Source organism: Mirounga angustirostris, unplaced genomic scaffold (genome assembly GCF_029215605.1).
Source record: "Mirounga angustirostris isolate CCGP_5_RB_7025 unplaced genomic scaffold, mMirAng1.0.hap1 SCAF_5, whole genome shotgun sequence".
NCBI lineage: Eukaryota > Metazoa > Chordata > Mammalia > Carnivora > Phocidae > Mirounga > Mirounga angustirostris.
In genome coordinates, this window is record NW_026991713.1 from 164,432,790 (window position 1) to 164,449,780 (window position 16,991).

At 38.5% G+C, this 16,991-nt stretch overlaps 1 protein-coding gene across 1 annotated transcript in view; it reads right to left on the reverse strand.

The window, feature by feature from the left end:
- Positions 1-16,991, reverse strand: part of SEPTIN14 (septin 14) — a 39,881-nt gene that overhangs the window by 13,167 nt on the left and 9,723 nt on the right. Inside the window, exons 3-4 of the mRNA XM_064590380.1 lie at positions 15,220-15,406; positions 12,166-12,327 (exon numbers count right to left, since the gene is read on the reverse strand). Of these exons, the coding sequence (XP_064446450.1) occupies positions 12,166-12,327; positions 15,220-15,406 (349 nt within the window). The remainder of the gene's footprint in view (positions 1-12,165; positions 12,328-15,219; positions 15,407-16,991) is intronic.

Below are 16,991 nucleotides of genomic sequence, written 5' to 3' on the forward strand. Positions count from 1 at the left end.
TATGGGTTTTTTTGGTTTGTTCTGTTTTGTTTAAATTCAAGTTAGTTAACATATAATGTATTATTAGTTTCAGGGAGAGAATTCGGTGATTCATCAGTTGCATGTAACACTCAGTGCTCATTATATCAAGTGCCCTCCCTAATGCCCATCACCAAATTGCCCCATCACCCAAATTAACCCATCCCCCAACCCATCTCCCATCTGATAACCATCAGTTTGTTATCAAATAGTTAAGAGTCTGTTTCTTGGGGCGCCTGGGTGGCTCAGTTGTTAAGCGTCTGCCTTCGGCTCAGGTCATGATCCCAGAGTCCTGGGATCGAGCCGCGCATGGGGCTCCCTGCTCAGCGGGAAGCCTGCTTCTCCCTCTCCCACTCCCCCTGCTTGTGTTCCCTCTCTCACTGTGTCTCTATCTGTCAAATAAATAAATTTAAAAAAAAAAAGAGTCTGTTTCTTGGCTCCAGCAACCCTCAGTTCATTCCATATAGTTGAGTCACATCTGTTGTTTCCTGACTTGTTAATTTTATCCATTCTGACCAGTGTGAGGTGGTATCTCATTGTGGTTTTGATTTGTATTTCCCTGATGCCGAGTGATGTTCAGCATTTTTTCATGTGCCTGTTGGACATTTGTATATCTTCTCTGGAGAAATGTCTGTTCATGTCTTCTGCCCATTTCATGACTGGATTATTTGGTTTTTGGCTGTTGCATTTGATAAGTTCTTTATAGATTTTTGATACTAGCCCTTTATCTGATATGTCATTTGCAAATATCTTCTCCCATTCCATAGGTTGCCTTTTAGTTTTGTTGTTTCCTTTGCTGTACAGAAGCTTTTTATCCTGATGAAGTCCCAAAAGTTCATTTTTGCTTTTGTTTCCTTTGCCTTTGGAGGCATGTCTAGGAAGAAGTTCCTGGGGACAAGGTGAAAGAGGTTGCTACTTGTGTTCTCCTCTAGGATTTTGATGGATTCCTGTGTCACATTTAGGTCTTTCACCCATTTTGAATTTTTTTTTAAAGATTTTATTTTATTTATTTGACAGAGAGAGACACAGTGAGAGAGGGAACACAAGCAGGGGTAGTGAGAGAGGGAGAAGCAGGCTTCCCGCCGAGCAGGGAGCCCGATGTGGGGCTCGATCCCAGGACCCCGGGATCATGACCTGAGCTGAAGGCAGATGCTTAATGACTGAGCCACCCAGGTGCCCCTCCATTTTGAATTTTTAAAAAGATTTTACTTACTTATTTGACATAAAGAGAGAGAGACAGAGCACAAGCAAGGGGAGTAGGAGAGGGAGAGGCAGACTCCCCGCCGAGTCAGGAGCTTGATGCAGGGCTCAATCCCAAGACTCTGGGATCACGACCTGAGCCAAAGGCAGATGCTCAACAGACTGAGCCATACAGGCACTCCTGAATTTATTTTTGTGTATGGTGTAAGTAGTCCAGTTTCATTCTCCTGCATGTAGCTGTCCAACTTTCCCAACACCATTTGTTGAAAGATTGTCTTTTTTCTATTAGATATTCTTTCCTGCTTTGTCAAAGGTTAGTTGGCCATAGAGTTGAGAGTACTTTTCTGGGTTCTCTATTCTGTTCCATTGATCTATGTGTTTGTTTATGTGCCAGCACCATCATGTCTTGATGATTACAGTTTTGTAATATAGCTTGAAGTCTGGAAATGCGATGCCTCCAGCTTTGCATTTCTTTTCAACATTATTTTGACTATTTGGGGTCTTTTGTGGTTCCATACAAATTTTAGAATAGTTTGTTCTAAGCATGCTATCACTTTTAAATACAGAAGATAGAATTGAAATTTAAGTCTAACTACAGGGTTTACCTTTCAAATATGATTTGAGGAGGAGTTAAGATGACAGAGGAATAGGGGGATCCTAAGCTTGCCTCATCCCTTGGACACAGCTAGATAATTATCAAAACAGTCTGAACACCCAAGAAATCAGAGGCCTGAAAGAACAAAACTGCAAGTCTACAAGTAGAAAAGCAAGCACCTCTGGAAGGTAGGAGGTGTGGAGTGGATTTAGGGGAAATAAGAACTTTGAGGACTGTGGAGGGGAGGGAGCCCTGCTTACAGAGACTCCACATGGTAGTATAAGCAACAGAGCATTACCCCGCTGTGTCCACCCTGAGAGATTATAATCTCTTTCCCCACCTCCCCCTCTTTTTTTTCTCTCTCTTCTTTTTTCTTTCATCTTATTGATTTGGATCATCTTGGCTTTAGTGGTGTATCTGTGGTAGCGTTCGACCACTTCAGATTTTTTCTACGGAGCATTTTGCTTGGGGCGTGGTTGATATTTTGGACTGTGTCCATTCCCTCAATGATCCCTCAACATAATGAGGAGGAGGAGGAACTCCCAACAAAGAAAAGAACCAGAGACAATGTCCTCTGCCACAGAACTAATGGATATAGATATAAGCACAATGGCAGAGACAGACTTCAGGATAGCAATCATGAAGTCAATAGCTAGGCTGAAGAAAAGCATTAGTGACAATATAGAATCTCTAAGGGCAGAAATGAGATCTAATCAGGCCGAAATTAAAAATGTTATGAACGAGATGCAGTCTAAACTGGATACTCTAACAGCCAGGGTGAGGCAGAAGAACAGATTAGAGATCTAGAAGATAAGCTGATAGAAAGGAAAGAAGCTGAGGAAGATAGGGATAGGCACTAGTAGCCTATGGAAATAGACTTAGAGAGATCAATGACACAATGAACATTCCAATGTCAGAATTATTAGTATCCCTAAGAGGGTGGAGAGAGAGAGGGCCAGAGGTGTAACTGAGCAAATCATAGCTGAGAACTTCCCTAATCTGGAAACAAGCATTTGTGTCTAAGAGGCAGAGAGGACCCCTCCAAAACCAATAAAAATATATCATATATATTATGTATATATATGATATATGACATATAATAGTGAAGCTTATAAATCTTAGAGCCAAGGAAGCCTATCCTGAGAGCAGCTAGGGGGAAGAGATTTCTTGCGTAGAGAGGGAGGAACATCAGAATAACATCAGACCTATCCACAGAGACCTGGCAAGCCAGAAATGGCTAGCAAGACATATTCAGATGCTAAATGAGAAGAACATGCAGCCAAGAATACTTTATCCAGCAAGGCTGTCATTCAGAATGGACAGAGAGACAAAGAGCTTCCAGGACCAGCAGAAACTGAAAGAATATGTGACCACCAAGCCAGCCCTGCAAGAAACATTAAGGGGGGTTCTATAAAAGAAGAAAGATCCCAAGGGTAATATGCACCAAAAATTAACACAGACAATCTATAGAAACAGGGACTTTACAGGCAATACCATGGCACTAAATTCATATCTTTCAAAAGTTACTCTCAAAGTGAACAGCCTAAATGCACCCATGAAATGGCACAGGGTTTCAGATTGGAGAAAAAAGCAGGACCCATCCATATGCTGTCTACAAGAGACTCATTTTGAACCTAAAGACACATCCAGACCGAAAGTGAGGGGATGGAGAACCATTTATCATGGTAATGGCATTCAAAAAAGCTGGGGTAGCAATTCTCATAACAGACTAATTAGATTTTAAACCAAAACTGTAGTAAGAGATGTAGGGGGACACTATATCATACTTAAAGGGCCTATCCAACAAGAAAGTCTAACAATTGTAAATATCTATGCCCCCAATGGGAGCAGCAACTACATAAGCCAACTAATAACAAAAATAAAGAATCATATTGATAATAATACATTAATAGTAAGAGACATCATCATAGATATATACAGAACATTCCACCCTAAAACAACAGAATACTCATTCTTCTCTAATGCACATGGAACTTTCTCCAGAATAGATCATATACCGGCTCACAAATCAGTACCAAAAGATGGGGGTTATTCCCTGCATATTTTCAGACCAAAGTGCTTTGAAACTGGAACTCAACCACAAGGAAAAATTTGGAAGGAATGCAAACGCTTGGAGGTTAAAAAGCATCCTGCTAAAGAATGGATGGGTCAACCAGGAAATTAAAGAGGAACTTAAACAATTCATGCAAACCAATGAAAATGAAAACACATTGGCTCAGAACCTAGGGTATACTGCAAAGGCAGTCCTTAGAGGGAAGTACATAGCCATCCATGCCTCTCTCAAAAAAGTAGAAATATCCCAAATGCACAAGCTAATCTTACAACTAAAGGATCTGGAGAAAGAACAGCAAATAAAGCCTAAACCAAGCAGGAAAAGAGAAATAATAAAGATTAGAGCAGAAATCAATGAAATAGAAACTAGAAGAACAGTAGAAGTGATCAATGAAACTAGAAATTCGTTTGTTGAAAGAATGAATAAGATCAATAAACATCTGTCCAGACTTACCCAAAAGAAAAGAGAATGGACCCAGATTAATAAAATCGTGAATGAAAGGGGAGAAATTACAACCAGTACCAAGGAAATAGAGACAATTATTAGAACTTATTACCATCAGGTATATGCCAAAAGCTATGCAATCTGGAAAAAATGGATGCTTTCCTGGAAACTTATAAACTACCAAGACTGAAACAGGAAGAGGTAGAACATCTGAACAGACAAGCAACCAGCAAGGAAATTGAAGCAGAAATCAGAAATCTCCCAAAAAACAAGAGTCCAGGGCCAGATGGCTTCCCAGGGGAATTCATTTAAAGAATGAAACATTTAAAGAAGAAATCATACCTATTCTACTGAAGCTGTTCCAAAAAATAGAAATGGAAGGAAAACTTCCAAACTAGTTCTATGAGGCCAGCATTAACTTGATTCCCAAACAAGACAAAGATCCCATCAAAAAGGAGAATTACAACCAATATCTCTGATGAGCATGGAGCCAAAATACTCACCAAGACACTAGCCAATAGGATCCAACAGTATATTGAAAGGATTATTCAGCATGACCAAGTGGGATTTATTCCTGGGATGCAAGAGTGGTTCAACATTCAGAAATCAATCAATGTGATAGAGCACATTAATAAAAGAAAAGACAAGAACCATACAATCCTCTCAATTGATGCAGAAAAAGCATTTGACAAAATACAGCATCCTTTATTGATGAAAACTCTTCAAAGTATAGGGATAGAGGGAACATACCTTAATATCATAAATCCATCTATGAAAAGCCCACAGTGAATATCATTCTCAATAGGGAAAAAATGAGAGCTTTTCTCTTAAGGTCAGGAACATGACAGGGATGCCCACTCTCACCTCTATTATTCAACATAGTACTAGAAGTCCTAGCAACAGCAATAAAACAACAAAAATAAATAAAAGGCATTCAAATTGGCAAAGAAGAAGTCAAACTCTCTCTTTTCACAGATGACATGATACTTTATGTGAAAAACCCAAAAGACTCCACCCCCAAATTACTAGAACTCGTACAGCAATTCAGCAACATGGCAGGATACAAAATCAATGCACAGAAATTAGTTGCATTTCTATGCACTAATAATGAGACTGAAGAAACAGAAATTTTAAAAAATCGACCCCATTTACAATAGCACCAAAAACCATAAGATACCTAGGAATAAACCTAACCAAAGAGGTAAAGGATCTATATTCTAGAAATCACAGAACACTTATGAAAGAAACTGAGGAAGACACAAAGAGATGGAAAAACATTCCATGCTCATGGATTGGAAGAATAAACATTGTGAAAATACCTATGCTGCCAGAGTAATCTACACTTTCAGTGCCATCCCCATCAAAATACCATTGGCATTTTTCACGGAGTTGGAACAAACAATCCTATAATTTGTATGGAATCAGAAAAACCCCGAATTGCCAGGGGATTGTTGAAAAAGAAAACCAAAGCTGGGGGTATCACAATGCTTGACTTAAAGCTATATTACAAAGCTGAGATCAAGGCAGCATGGTATTGGCACAAAAACAGACACATAGATCAATGGAACAGAGTAGAGTCTCCAGAAATGGACCCTCAACTCTGTGGTCAACTAATCTTCAACAAATCAGGAATGAAAATCCAATGGAAAAAAAGTTCCTTCAACAAATGGTGTTGGGAAAGTTGGACAGCCACATGCAGAAGAATGAAACTAGACCATTCTCTTACACCATACACAAAGATAAATTAAAAATGGCTGAAAGACCTCAAAGTGAGACAGGAATCCATCAAAATCCTAGTGGAGAACATAGGCAGCAACCCCTTTAACATTGACCACAGCAACTTCTTTCAAAACATGTCTCTAAAGGCAAGGGAAACAAAAGCAAAAATGAACTATTGGGATTTCATCAAGATAAAAGGCCTTTGCACAGCAAAGGAAACAGTCAACAAAACTAAGAGGCAACCCACAGAATGGGAGAAGATATTTGCAAATGACATATCAGATAAAGGGCTGGTATCCAAGATCTATAAAGAACTTCTCAAACTCAACACCCAAAAAGCAAATAATCCAGTCAAAAAATGGGCAGAAGACATGAACAGACACTTCTCCAAAGAAGACATACAAATGGCTAACAGACACATGAAAAAATGTTCAACAACACTAGCCATCAGGGAAATACAAACCAAAACCACAATGAGATACCACCTTACACCAGTTAGAATCACAAAAATTAACAAGACAGCAAACAAGTGTTGGCCAGGATATGGAGAAAGGGGAACCCTCTCGCACTGTTGGTGTAAGCTGGTACAGCTACTCTGGAAAACAGTATGGAGGTGACTCTAGACATTAAAAATAGAGCTACCCTACTACTCAGCAATTGCACGACTAGTTATTTACCCCAAAAATACAGATGTAGTGAAAAGAAGGGCACATGCTCCCCAATGTTCATAGCAGCAATGTCTACAATGGCCAAACTGTGGAAGGAGCCAAGATGCCCTTCAACAGATGAATGGATAAAGAAGATGCAGTTCATATATACAATGGAATATTACTCAGCCATCAGAAAGGATGAATACCTACCATTTGCATCGACATAGATAGAACTGAAGGGTATTATGTTAAGTGAAATAAGTCAAGCAGAGAAAGACAATTATCATATGGTTTCATCATATGTGGAATATAAGGAATAGCATGGAGGACCACAGGGGAAGGGAGGGAATACTGAATGGAAAGAAATCAGAGAGGGAGACAAACCATGAGAGACTCTGGACCCTGGGAACCAAACTGAGGGTTACAGAAGGGAGGGAGGTGGGGGATCAGGTAACTGGGTGATAGATATTAGGCACGTGTGTGATGAGCACTGGGTGTTATACCCAACTCTTGAATCACTGAACACTACATCAATATTTTTGATGTACTATATGTTTGATAATTGAACATAATAAAAAATTTTAAATAATAAAAATAACAATATATTTTTTTCAATAAAAAAAACAAAAAATAAAAAAAAACACTTGGTATTAGGATGTTCCTGCTGATCTTCTGGTGGAGGGTTCTGTTGTGCTGATTCTCAGGTGTCTTTGCCCTGTCCGAATCGCACCACCCTTGCCAGGAGGCCAGGCTCGTTGTGAATGCCTTCAGATTGCTCTACGTGGCTTTTGTTCCCTGAAAGCTTTCTCCACCACTTTAGAGGATGAAAATCAAAATTGCAATCTCCCAATCTCCAGCTGGGGATCTGAAATATTGCACCCCCCACCTCTTCAGTGAGTCTTCACAGAAAAGCAGTCAATCACTCTTGTCTCCCTGGTTTCCATCTACACTCTGTTCACCCAACCTGTGACCAAGTTATTTTTATCTCAGGCTCCTGACCCCATTTTGAGTCTCCAAACTTTACAGACTCCTGTGGCATGCACTTTCACCACTCCCCCTGGGGGATAGAGAGGAGTCTTGCCACGGTTCTGCCTCTTGTTGGGCCCCTGCTTGGAGAGTGGTTGCCTGACCGGCCAAGGTTCATGGTTTATGGCAACACAGCTGAAAGCCCATTCCTGGGCTCTGTTTGTAGTCGGCTTCCCTACTCCAATGTTTGGGAACTCTGCAGCACTCAGGCACCCCCATTCTTTTTGTGACCCCAGGAATCCTGAGACCACACTGTTCCACCTAGGATTCTGCCCACTTTGCCACCTGAGTGCCTCAGACAGGAACATCCCTCACTGGAGCAGACCTCTAAAAGTTTTGATTTTGCACTCTACTGCTATATCACTTTCCAGTAGCCGGCTTATGGAGGTTCCCTCCCTCTGCCCCCATGGTTTATCTTGATATTCAGCCTGGGATTCCTTGCAAAAAGTAGTTGGTTCTCTATTTGTAGAATTGCAGCAATTCTTTTCTTAGATCTCCAGTTGAGTTCACAGATGTTCAGAAAGATTTGATAGCTATGTAGATGAATTCCAGAGGCCAGACAAAATTAGGGCCCCCTACTCCTCTGCCATCTTCCTCTTAAATCTGTTACATTTGTATACACCATTAATGAAGCAGCAGATAAAGAAACCAAGGAATCAATCCCATTTGCAATTGCACCAAAAATGGTAAGATACCGAGGAATATATCTAACTAAAGAAGTAAAAAATCTATACTCTGAAAACAATAGGACACTTATGAAAGAAGTGAAAGAGGACACAAATAAATGGAAAAACATTCTGTGCTCATGGTTTTGTAGAACAAACATTGCTAAAATTTCGATACTACCCAAAGCAATCTACACATTTAATGCAATCTCTATCAAAATACTACCAGCGTTTTTCACAGAACTAGAACAACCAATCCTATAATTTGTACGGAACAAGAAAAGACCCCAAATAGCCAAACAATTGTGAAAAAGAAAAACAAAACTGAAGGCATCACGATTCTGGATTTTAAGCTACATTACAAAGCTGTAGCCATCAAGACAGTAAGGTACTGGGGTGCCTGGGTTGCTCAGTCAGTTAAGCATCTGCCTTCAGCTTAGGTCATGATGCCAGGGTCCTGGGTTCAAGCCTTGCATTGGGCTCCATGCTCAGTGGGGAGCCTGTTTCACCCTCTCTCTCTGCAGCTCCCCTTGCTGGTGTTCTCGCTCTGTCAAATAAATAAGTACAATCTTCAAAAAAAAGACAATATGGTACTGAAACAAAAACAGACATATAGATCAATGGAACAGAACAGAGAACCCAGAAATGGACCCTCAAATCTATGGTCAACTAATCTTCAATAAAGCAGGAAAGAATATCCAAAGGGAAAAAGACAGTCTCTTCAACAATGGTGCCAGGAAAACTGGGAAGCAACATGCAAAAGGATGAAACCAGACCACTTTCTTACACCATAAAACAAAAATAAATTAAAAATGGATGAAAGACTTAAATGTGAGACAGGAATCCATCAAAATCCTAGAGGAGAACACAGGCAGAAACCTCTTTGACCTCAGCCTTGCAACTTCTTATTAGATACATCGCCTGAGGCAAGGGAAACAAAAGCAGAAGTGAATTATTGAGACTTTATCAAGATAAAAAGCTTCTGCACAGCAAAGGAAACCATCAACAAAACTAAAAGGCAAACAACGGAATGGGAGAAGATATTTGCAAATGACATATCTGATAAAGGGTTAGTATCCAAAACCTATAAAGTACTTATTAAATTCAACAACCAAAAAACAAATAATCCAGTTAAGAACTGGACAGAAGACAAAAATAGACACTTTTCCAAAGAACATACAAATGACTAACAGGCACATGAAAAGATGCTCAATGTAAGTTATCATCAGGGAAATGCAAATCAAAACCATGATGATATACCACCTCACACCTGCCAGAATGGCTAAAATTAACAACACAAGAAACAAGAGGTGTTGACAAGATGTGGAGAAAGGGGAACCTTCTTGCACCATTGATAGAAATGCGAACTGGTGCAGTCATTCTGGAGAACTGTATGGAGGTTCCCTCAAAAAGTTAAAAATAGAACTGCCCTAAGATCCAGTAATTACACTACTAGGTATGTACCCAAAGGATACAGAAATACTGATTTGAAGGGGTACATACACCCCAATGTTTTGTAGCAGCATTATCAACAATAGCCAAACTATGAAGAGAGCCCAAATGTCCATTGAATGTCCACTGAATGATGAATGGATAGAGAAGGTGTGATATATATATATAATGGAATGTTACTCAGCCATCAAAAAATGAAATCTTAACATTTGCAATGACGTGGAAAGAAATAGAGGGTATTATGCTAAGCAAAATAAGTCAGCCAGAGAAAGACAAATAGCATATGATTTCACTCATGTAGAATTCAAGAAACAAAACAGATAAACAGAGGGGAAGGGAAGGAAAAATAAAATAAGACAAAATCAGAGATGGAAACAAACCATGAGACTCTTAACTATAGGAAACAAACAGGGTTGCTGGAGGGGAGGTGGGTGGAGGGATGGGGTAACTGGGGGATGGGCATTAAAAAGGGCACATGATGTAATGAGCATTGGGTGTTACATGCAACTGAACTCACTAAACTCTACCTCTGAAACTAATAATACATTATATGTTATTTAATTGATTTTAAATTTTAAAAAAAGAAAAAAGAAAAATTTCAAATCTGCAACCTAACCATTAATTTTAAGACATTAAAAAAAAAGAAGAAAGATCTAAACCTAAAGCAGGCAGAAGGAAGGAAATAATACTGGGTAAAGTGTGAATTAATGAAATAAGGAACAGTAAAATATAGAAAAATCAAAGATATTAAAAGTGGGTTCTTTGAATAGATCAACAAAATTGACCAACCTTTAGCCAGATCAACCAAGATAAAAAGAAGAGACTCAAGTTACTAGAATCAGAAATGAGACACATTACCACCAACATTGCAGAAATAAAAATAATCATAAATGAATACTATGAACAACAGCACACCAACAAATCAGAAAACTAAATAAAATGGGTATTTACTCATTTCTCCACTGATGGTATACAAACTTAAAAAACACATATAAAGATGCTCAACTTCAGTAATCATTAGGAAAATTCAAATCAAAAGTACAGTGAGATACCAGCTCACATCCATTAAGACTAGCTATTATTTAAGGAAAAAAAAAAAAAGCAGCAGCATTGGCTAGGATGTAGATAAACTGTAGTTGATAATGAAACAGTGTGACAGTTCTCCAAAAAATTAAACAGAATTCCATAAAATCTAACAATTCCACTTCTTGGAAGGTACTCAAAGTAATTAAAAGCAGGACTCAAAGAGATATCTGTACAGACATTAAAGGACAAATATTGTATAATTCTGTTTTCAGGAACTACCTCGAATAGTCAAATTTATAGACAGAAAGTACAATGGTGGTTTCCATGGGCTGAGGGGAGGGGTGATGTAGAGTTACTGTTTCTCAGATAAAGGCTTTTAGTTTTGCAAGGTGGGAAAACAGTTCTGTGGATAGATGGTGATGATGGGAGCACAAAAATGTGAATGATGAATACCACTCCACTGTACACTGTAGAATATTTAAGATGGTAAATTTCATGTTATGTGTATTTTCCATAATTTTTTAAACTCTTAGAAGAAAACATAAATATTTATTACTTTGGATTTGACAAAATATTCTTAGATATGACACCAAAAATATAAACAACAACAACAAATAGATAAATTGGACTTCATCAAAATTAAATCTTCTGTGTTTCAAATGATAGCAAAAAGAAAGGAAATGACCAACAGCTTGGGAGAAAATATTTCCAAGTTATATGTCTCATTGGGAACTTATATCCAGAATACATAAAGAATTTACAATTCAATGATAAAAAGACAAAAGCTCACTTAAAATGGATCTTTTTTTCCATTTTCCAGATCCTTATAAAATGGATATAAGCAAACATTTCTCCTGGGAAGATATGCTAATAGCCAATAAGTACATAAAGAGACTAAATATCATTAATTCTATTCATATGATATGTCCAGAACAGAGAAATCATCTACAGAGAGGGAAGTTGATTAGTGGTTGCCTCTGGTTGGTGAGGAGATCTGACAGGGAGGAGAGGAGAGGAAAGGAGAGGAGAGGAGAGGAAAGGAGAGGAGAGGTGAGGAGAGGAGAGGGCAGGGGAGGGGAGGGGAGAAGAAGAGAGAAAGAAAGAAAGGTGGGTGGGAAGGAGGGAGGGAAGGGGTGAAGGGGAGGGGAGGGGAGGAGAGAAAAGAGATTTCCCACAATAGATTTTAAAGTCTCTTTGTCAGATACAAGTTACAATTTATTACTAATATTGTTACTTACAAATTGTATTTTTATTCCCACACAAAATAGAATTGATATTCAATAGTTAAAAGCTTACATTCATTGAGGAGTTCATCTTAGCAATAGTTTCATCATCTGTTGGAAACTGATATATCTGGATGCCATTACTAACCAATTCACTCATTATTTTACACTTGAATTTCTGTAAATCATTTTTAGAAATTGTATCTGCTTTGGCAATCAATGGTACAATGTTCACCTGTAAATAAAGAAGCAAACAAAATCTCACCATTGAGGATTTGTTGTTAATCCTGGAATTTTTATGTCAAAACCTCACAAGCTCTGACAATAAATTTTTACAACTAGATAATCACTGGCTACTACCATACCTTCTTCACAAAATGGCTTTCCAAAATAATCATTACTTTTGAAGATTAATCTTTTATCAGAAATCAGGTTTAGAAGTTTCAAATTTCTTTTCTCAAACTTTCTTACACTTTCAACACATTTGGAGTTAGTAAAATGTAAGTAGTAGAATAAGATAGTCAAATTAATTCATTATCAATTTAATTTCTTAAACTGAGTACTAAAAGTCAGAAGAGTCTTTCGTCAATATTGTACACTAAATTAATTTTGTCCTTCTACATATCATTCATTTTCATCACCTTCTCCATAAATCCATCTTTGTAGATATATTTGCTTGTGTTTTCCAAAGGTCACCTAAAATCATAGACCCTTTTTTGTACCATACTCTGAAGACTGAGTCTATGTGTATGTGTGTATAATACCTTGCTCACAAATATCTTCATTTGTAATTTGTAAAAAGGTACTATTTCCGTATTGCATATTTGAGGTTGAAATTTTATTCATAAACTTTTCTTCCTAGTTCTACAATATGATCACTCCTGTCTCCATGCATTTACATTTTAATAATTAAACTTTGTAGAAATTAAAAATGTGCAAAATTATAAAATATTTTATTACTGTTAAAGTACCTTATTAAATCATAGCTACATAATGTCAAGTTCTGTGATATAGTAAGAGTGCATAAAAGTCAGTTCTAGGTATATTGTTTTTGTTTTAGATTTTTCAAAGTACATTTAAAAAAATCCTTGTACAAATCTAGGGCCTCAATATAACACTGATGTTCAAATTTTTATCTAATTTTAGAATCTTAAATAATACCTTCCACAGTAAAAAGCACACAACTACTAAGGTAGGTTCAAGTCTAACATAAATATCTTGGATTGTATTGCTGAGAAAGCTATCTTCTAATGATAGTAAAACCTTAACACATAACAAAAGGAAATTTTCCATGTTAATAATTCTTTAGGTGTTCAGATTTGAGGAATGAAAGTCACTTATTGCAGAAGGGAACTAGGCAACCTAGAGGAGAAGACAACAGACATACACACACCACTGCTCACCCCTTTATGTAATGTTCCTGTAAAAAAAAATAGTAATTTTCTATATCTGGAAATTGTTTAATGATAAGAGCTACCCATAAAATTAAAAATAAAACTGTGTGTCCCTGGCAATTAAATATAGTAATACTCAAGAAATTGAGGCAGCTCTTGATTTTAACTAGAAATCTAACTTCTTTCAACAACTTGGTGACATATAAGATTAGGTACAATTTTTTTTTCCAGTTTGAACAATACATAGCAAAGGTCGGGCCTTCTTTGATAAAAACAAACCAAATTTTAGAACTTTTTCTCTCTTCAACTTAAGAAAGTGTAGAAAAGAACACATGACATAAAAGTTTCTTTCACATGTATATTTACCCTCCATTGGAAAAAATATATACATACATATTACATTCTGAATACTCTGTGATAGGACCACTAGCCAGGATCATGAAAACTTCATGATAGTCAGATTAATTCATTATCAATTTAATTTCTTGAACTGAGTACTAAAAGTCAGAAGAGACTTTCATCAATACTGTACACTAAATTAATTTAGTCGTACCACACAATCAGTGGTAACAGGTAATGTTAATGGGATTGTTTTATACTACTGTAGAATGAATTCAATTTTAAAAATACAGCCAAATTACCACAACTCTGTGACTTTAATCACAAAAAACCCATAAATTTTTATTTTAATATTTTTTAACCTTTATCTTATTTTCCTAATACATACCTAATTAAATTTTTCTGGAAAGCAAACTAAGGTTGAAATTTATCAAATGCTATTATGTGCTGAATGTATCATCCCTCCCCAGTGCATATGTTGAGACCCTAACCCCCAGTATCTCAGAACAAGACTCTTTAAAGAGGCGATTAAGTGAAAATAAAGTCATTAGAATAGGCCCTAATCCAATGAGACTGGTGTGCTTATAAGAAGAGGAAACACAGACATATAGAAACATCAGATATGGGGCGCCTGGGTGGCTCAGTTGGTAAAGCGGCTGCCTTTGGCTCGGGTCATGATCCTGGAGTCCTGGGATCGAGTCCCGCGTCAGGCTCCCTGCTCGGCAGGGAGTCTGCTTCTCCCTCTGACCCTCCTCCCTCTCATGCTCTCTGTCTCTCATTCTCTCTCTCGCAAATAAATAAAATCTTAAAAAAAAAAAAAAGAAACATCAGATATGTGCAGAGGAAAGACCATGTGAGGACATGGTGAGAAGGCAGCCATCTATCACTCAAAAAAAGAGGTTTTAGAAGAAAAAAAACCTTGGTGGCATCTTCATCTTGGACTTCTACTTCCCATAACTGTGAGAAAATTAATTTCTGTTGTTTGAACTACTAAGTTTGTGGTATGTTGCAGTTGCAATGTCATCCCTTGGAAACTAAGAGCAGTGCTTTAAAGATTAACAGAAAAAATTATGTTTGGGGGTGCCTGGATGGCTCAGTTGGCTAAGTGTCTGCCTTCAGCTCAGGTCGTGATCCCAGGGTCCTGGGATCAAGCCCTGAGTTGGGCTTCCCGTTCAGAGGGAAGCCTGCATCTCCCTCTCTCCTGCCTGCTGCTCCCCCTGCTTGCACTATCTCCCTCTCTCTGTCAAATAAATAAATAAAATCTTCTTAAAAAAGAAAAATTATATTTTAACATATTAAAATTAACAAGTTCTTGTATGCAAATACCTTCAAATTATATATTATCACAAAATAATTATCAAATCTTGATAGACTGATGGATTTATCTAACACACCTTACTGTCAATGTTCTTCATAGTTAATAGATCAAGGGCCTTCAGAGAATGTCCTGTAGGTGAAATGAAGTAAAGGCACACATGTATACGGGAATCATGGTAGTCAATGAAGGAACGTTTAATTTTCAATTCTTCTTGAAAATAGGCCTCAAATTGAGCATCTACATAGTCAACTACAGGCTGATAGCTGAAAAAAAAAAAAAGATTATTTCAACAGATTAGCATGACGGATTAATAACACCTATAGTCTGTCTTTTCACCATTTAATAAATAGTTAATATGGGGGAGCTTGGGATGATGGTGGAGTAGAAAGACACTGGGCTCACCACATCCCATGTTTACAAATAAATATCATCCACATCCAAGTCAATAAATCAGAGATCCAAAGACTGGCAAAACAAATTTCACAACTAAATATAGAGAAGAAGTTGCATCTAGGGCACGTAGGTGGCTCAGTAGGTTAAGCATCTGCCTTCAGCTTGGGTCATGATCCCAGGGTCCTGGGATCAAGCTCCGCATTGGGCTCCCTGCTCAGCAGGAAGACTGCTTGTCCCTCTCTCTCCCCCTCTGCCCCTCCCTCTGCTTGTGCTCTCTCTCTTAAATGAATAAATAAAATCTTAAAAAAAAAAAAAAGAAGAAGAAGAAGAAGCTGCATCTGAACGTTTAGGAAGGTCAGAAAGGTAGAGGAAGACTGGGAGGGAGCTGCATGTGCAGAGAGGGGAGAGAAATAGGTCCTTGCACCACGGAGCTCGCAGAGGGAAGACAAATCCCCATATCTTTTGGTTTTAAAAACCAGAGGAGCTGAATTCCATGAGTTTGTATAACCACTGGGATTTGGAACCTGGAGCTTTAAATGCCAGCTGACTCAGCACTGGGCAAGCCCAGAGGGCTGGTAATAGCTGTAACAGCTGTGTCACTACCCTTAAGAGACAGCAGCCTGTGCATTGAGGTAATATAAAAAAAAAGGCAGTCTACAAAATGCTGAGGGCAAACAGGAGACACATCTGTTTTTACTGATTTCAGAGCATGTTGGAGATTTCCCTGAAAATGAGGGAGCTGGCAGGTGCCACTTTCCATCATAAACACAGGGCCATCTGCAGGACCCTGGGCTGCACAGACACTAGCTAACTAACTTATTAGCAATGTGCCATGCCCACAAGTTCTCCTGAGGACTCCCACACTCCAATGCTGCTAGCCTCAGCCCTGGGCTCAGGGAAAATTTCATTAAGTTGCATACGGGCCCTGCCCAGCTGCTGGGTTCCCAGTCACCATTGCACACCTGACTCAGCTATGCCCACCTATCACCACACACAGTGCCCAGCAACCCACAGCCTCTCACACTGAAGTCCAGCCCCCAGCTGCCCCTGCACTTCAAGGGATCCAGCATAAGACTATTGCATAAAGAAAATTTTGCTAAAGCTGCTGCCCCCTCCCCAAGTTCTTCAGCAGGTGTAACCCCTAAGAGCTGCCTTGCCTAGGTCTCACTAACATCACAGAGAACAAGCACAGCCCACAATAGGCAGAGAGTCAGTGCAGGAGACTGAACTGAAAGGAAAAGTGACTCAGACACAAAAGCAGGATGTAAGCAACACACATAGGATACTCTACTGAAGTGTCAGTTTCCAGTACACAGGGGACACTGCACAGGGCCTTTTCATAAAGTCACTACTTTCAAGAAGAGAAGACATAGCTGACATTCTTAACACACACAAACAGACACCAAGAGGTAGGCAAAATGAGGAGACAGAGGAACTTACGCAAATTGAAAGAAT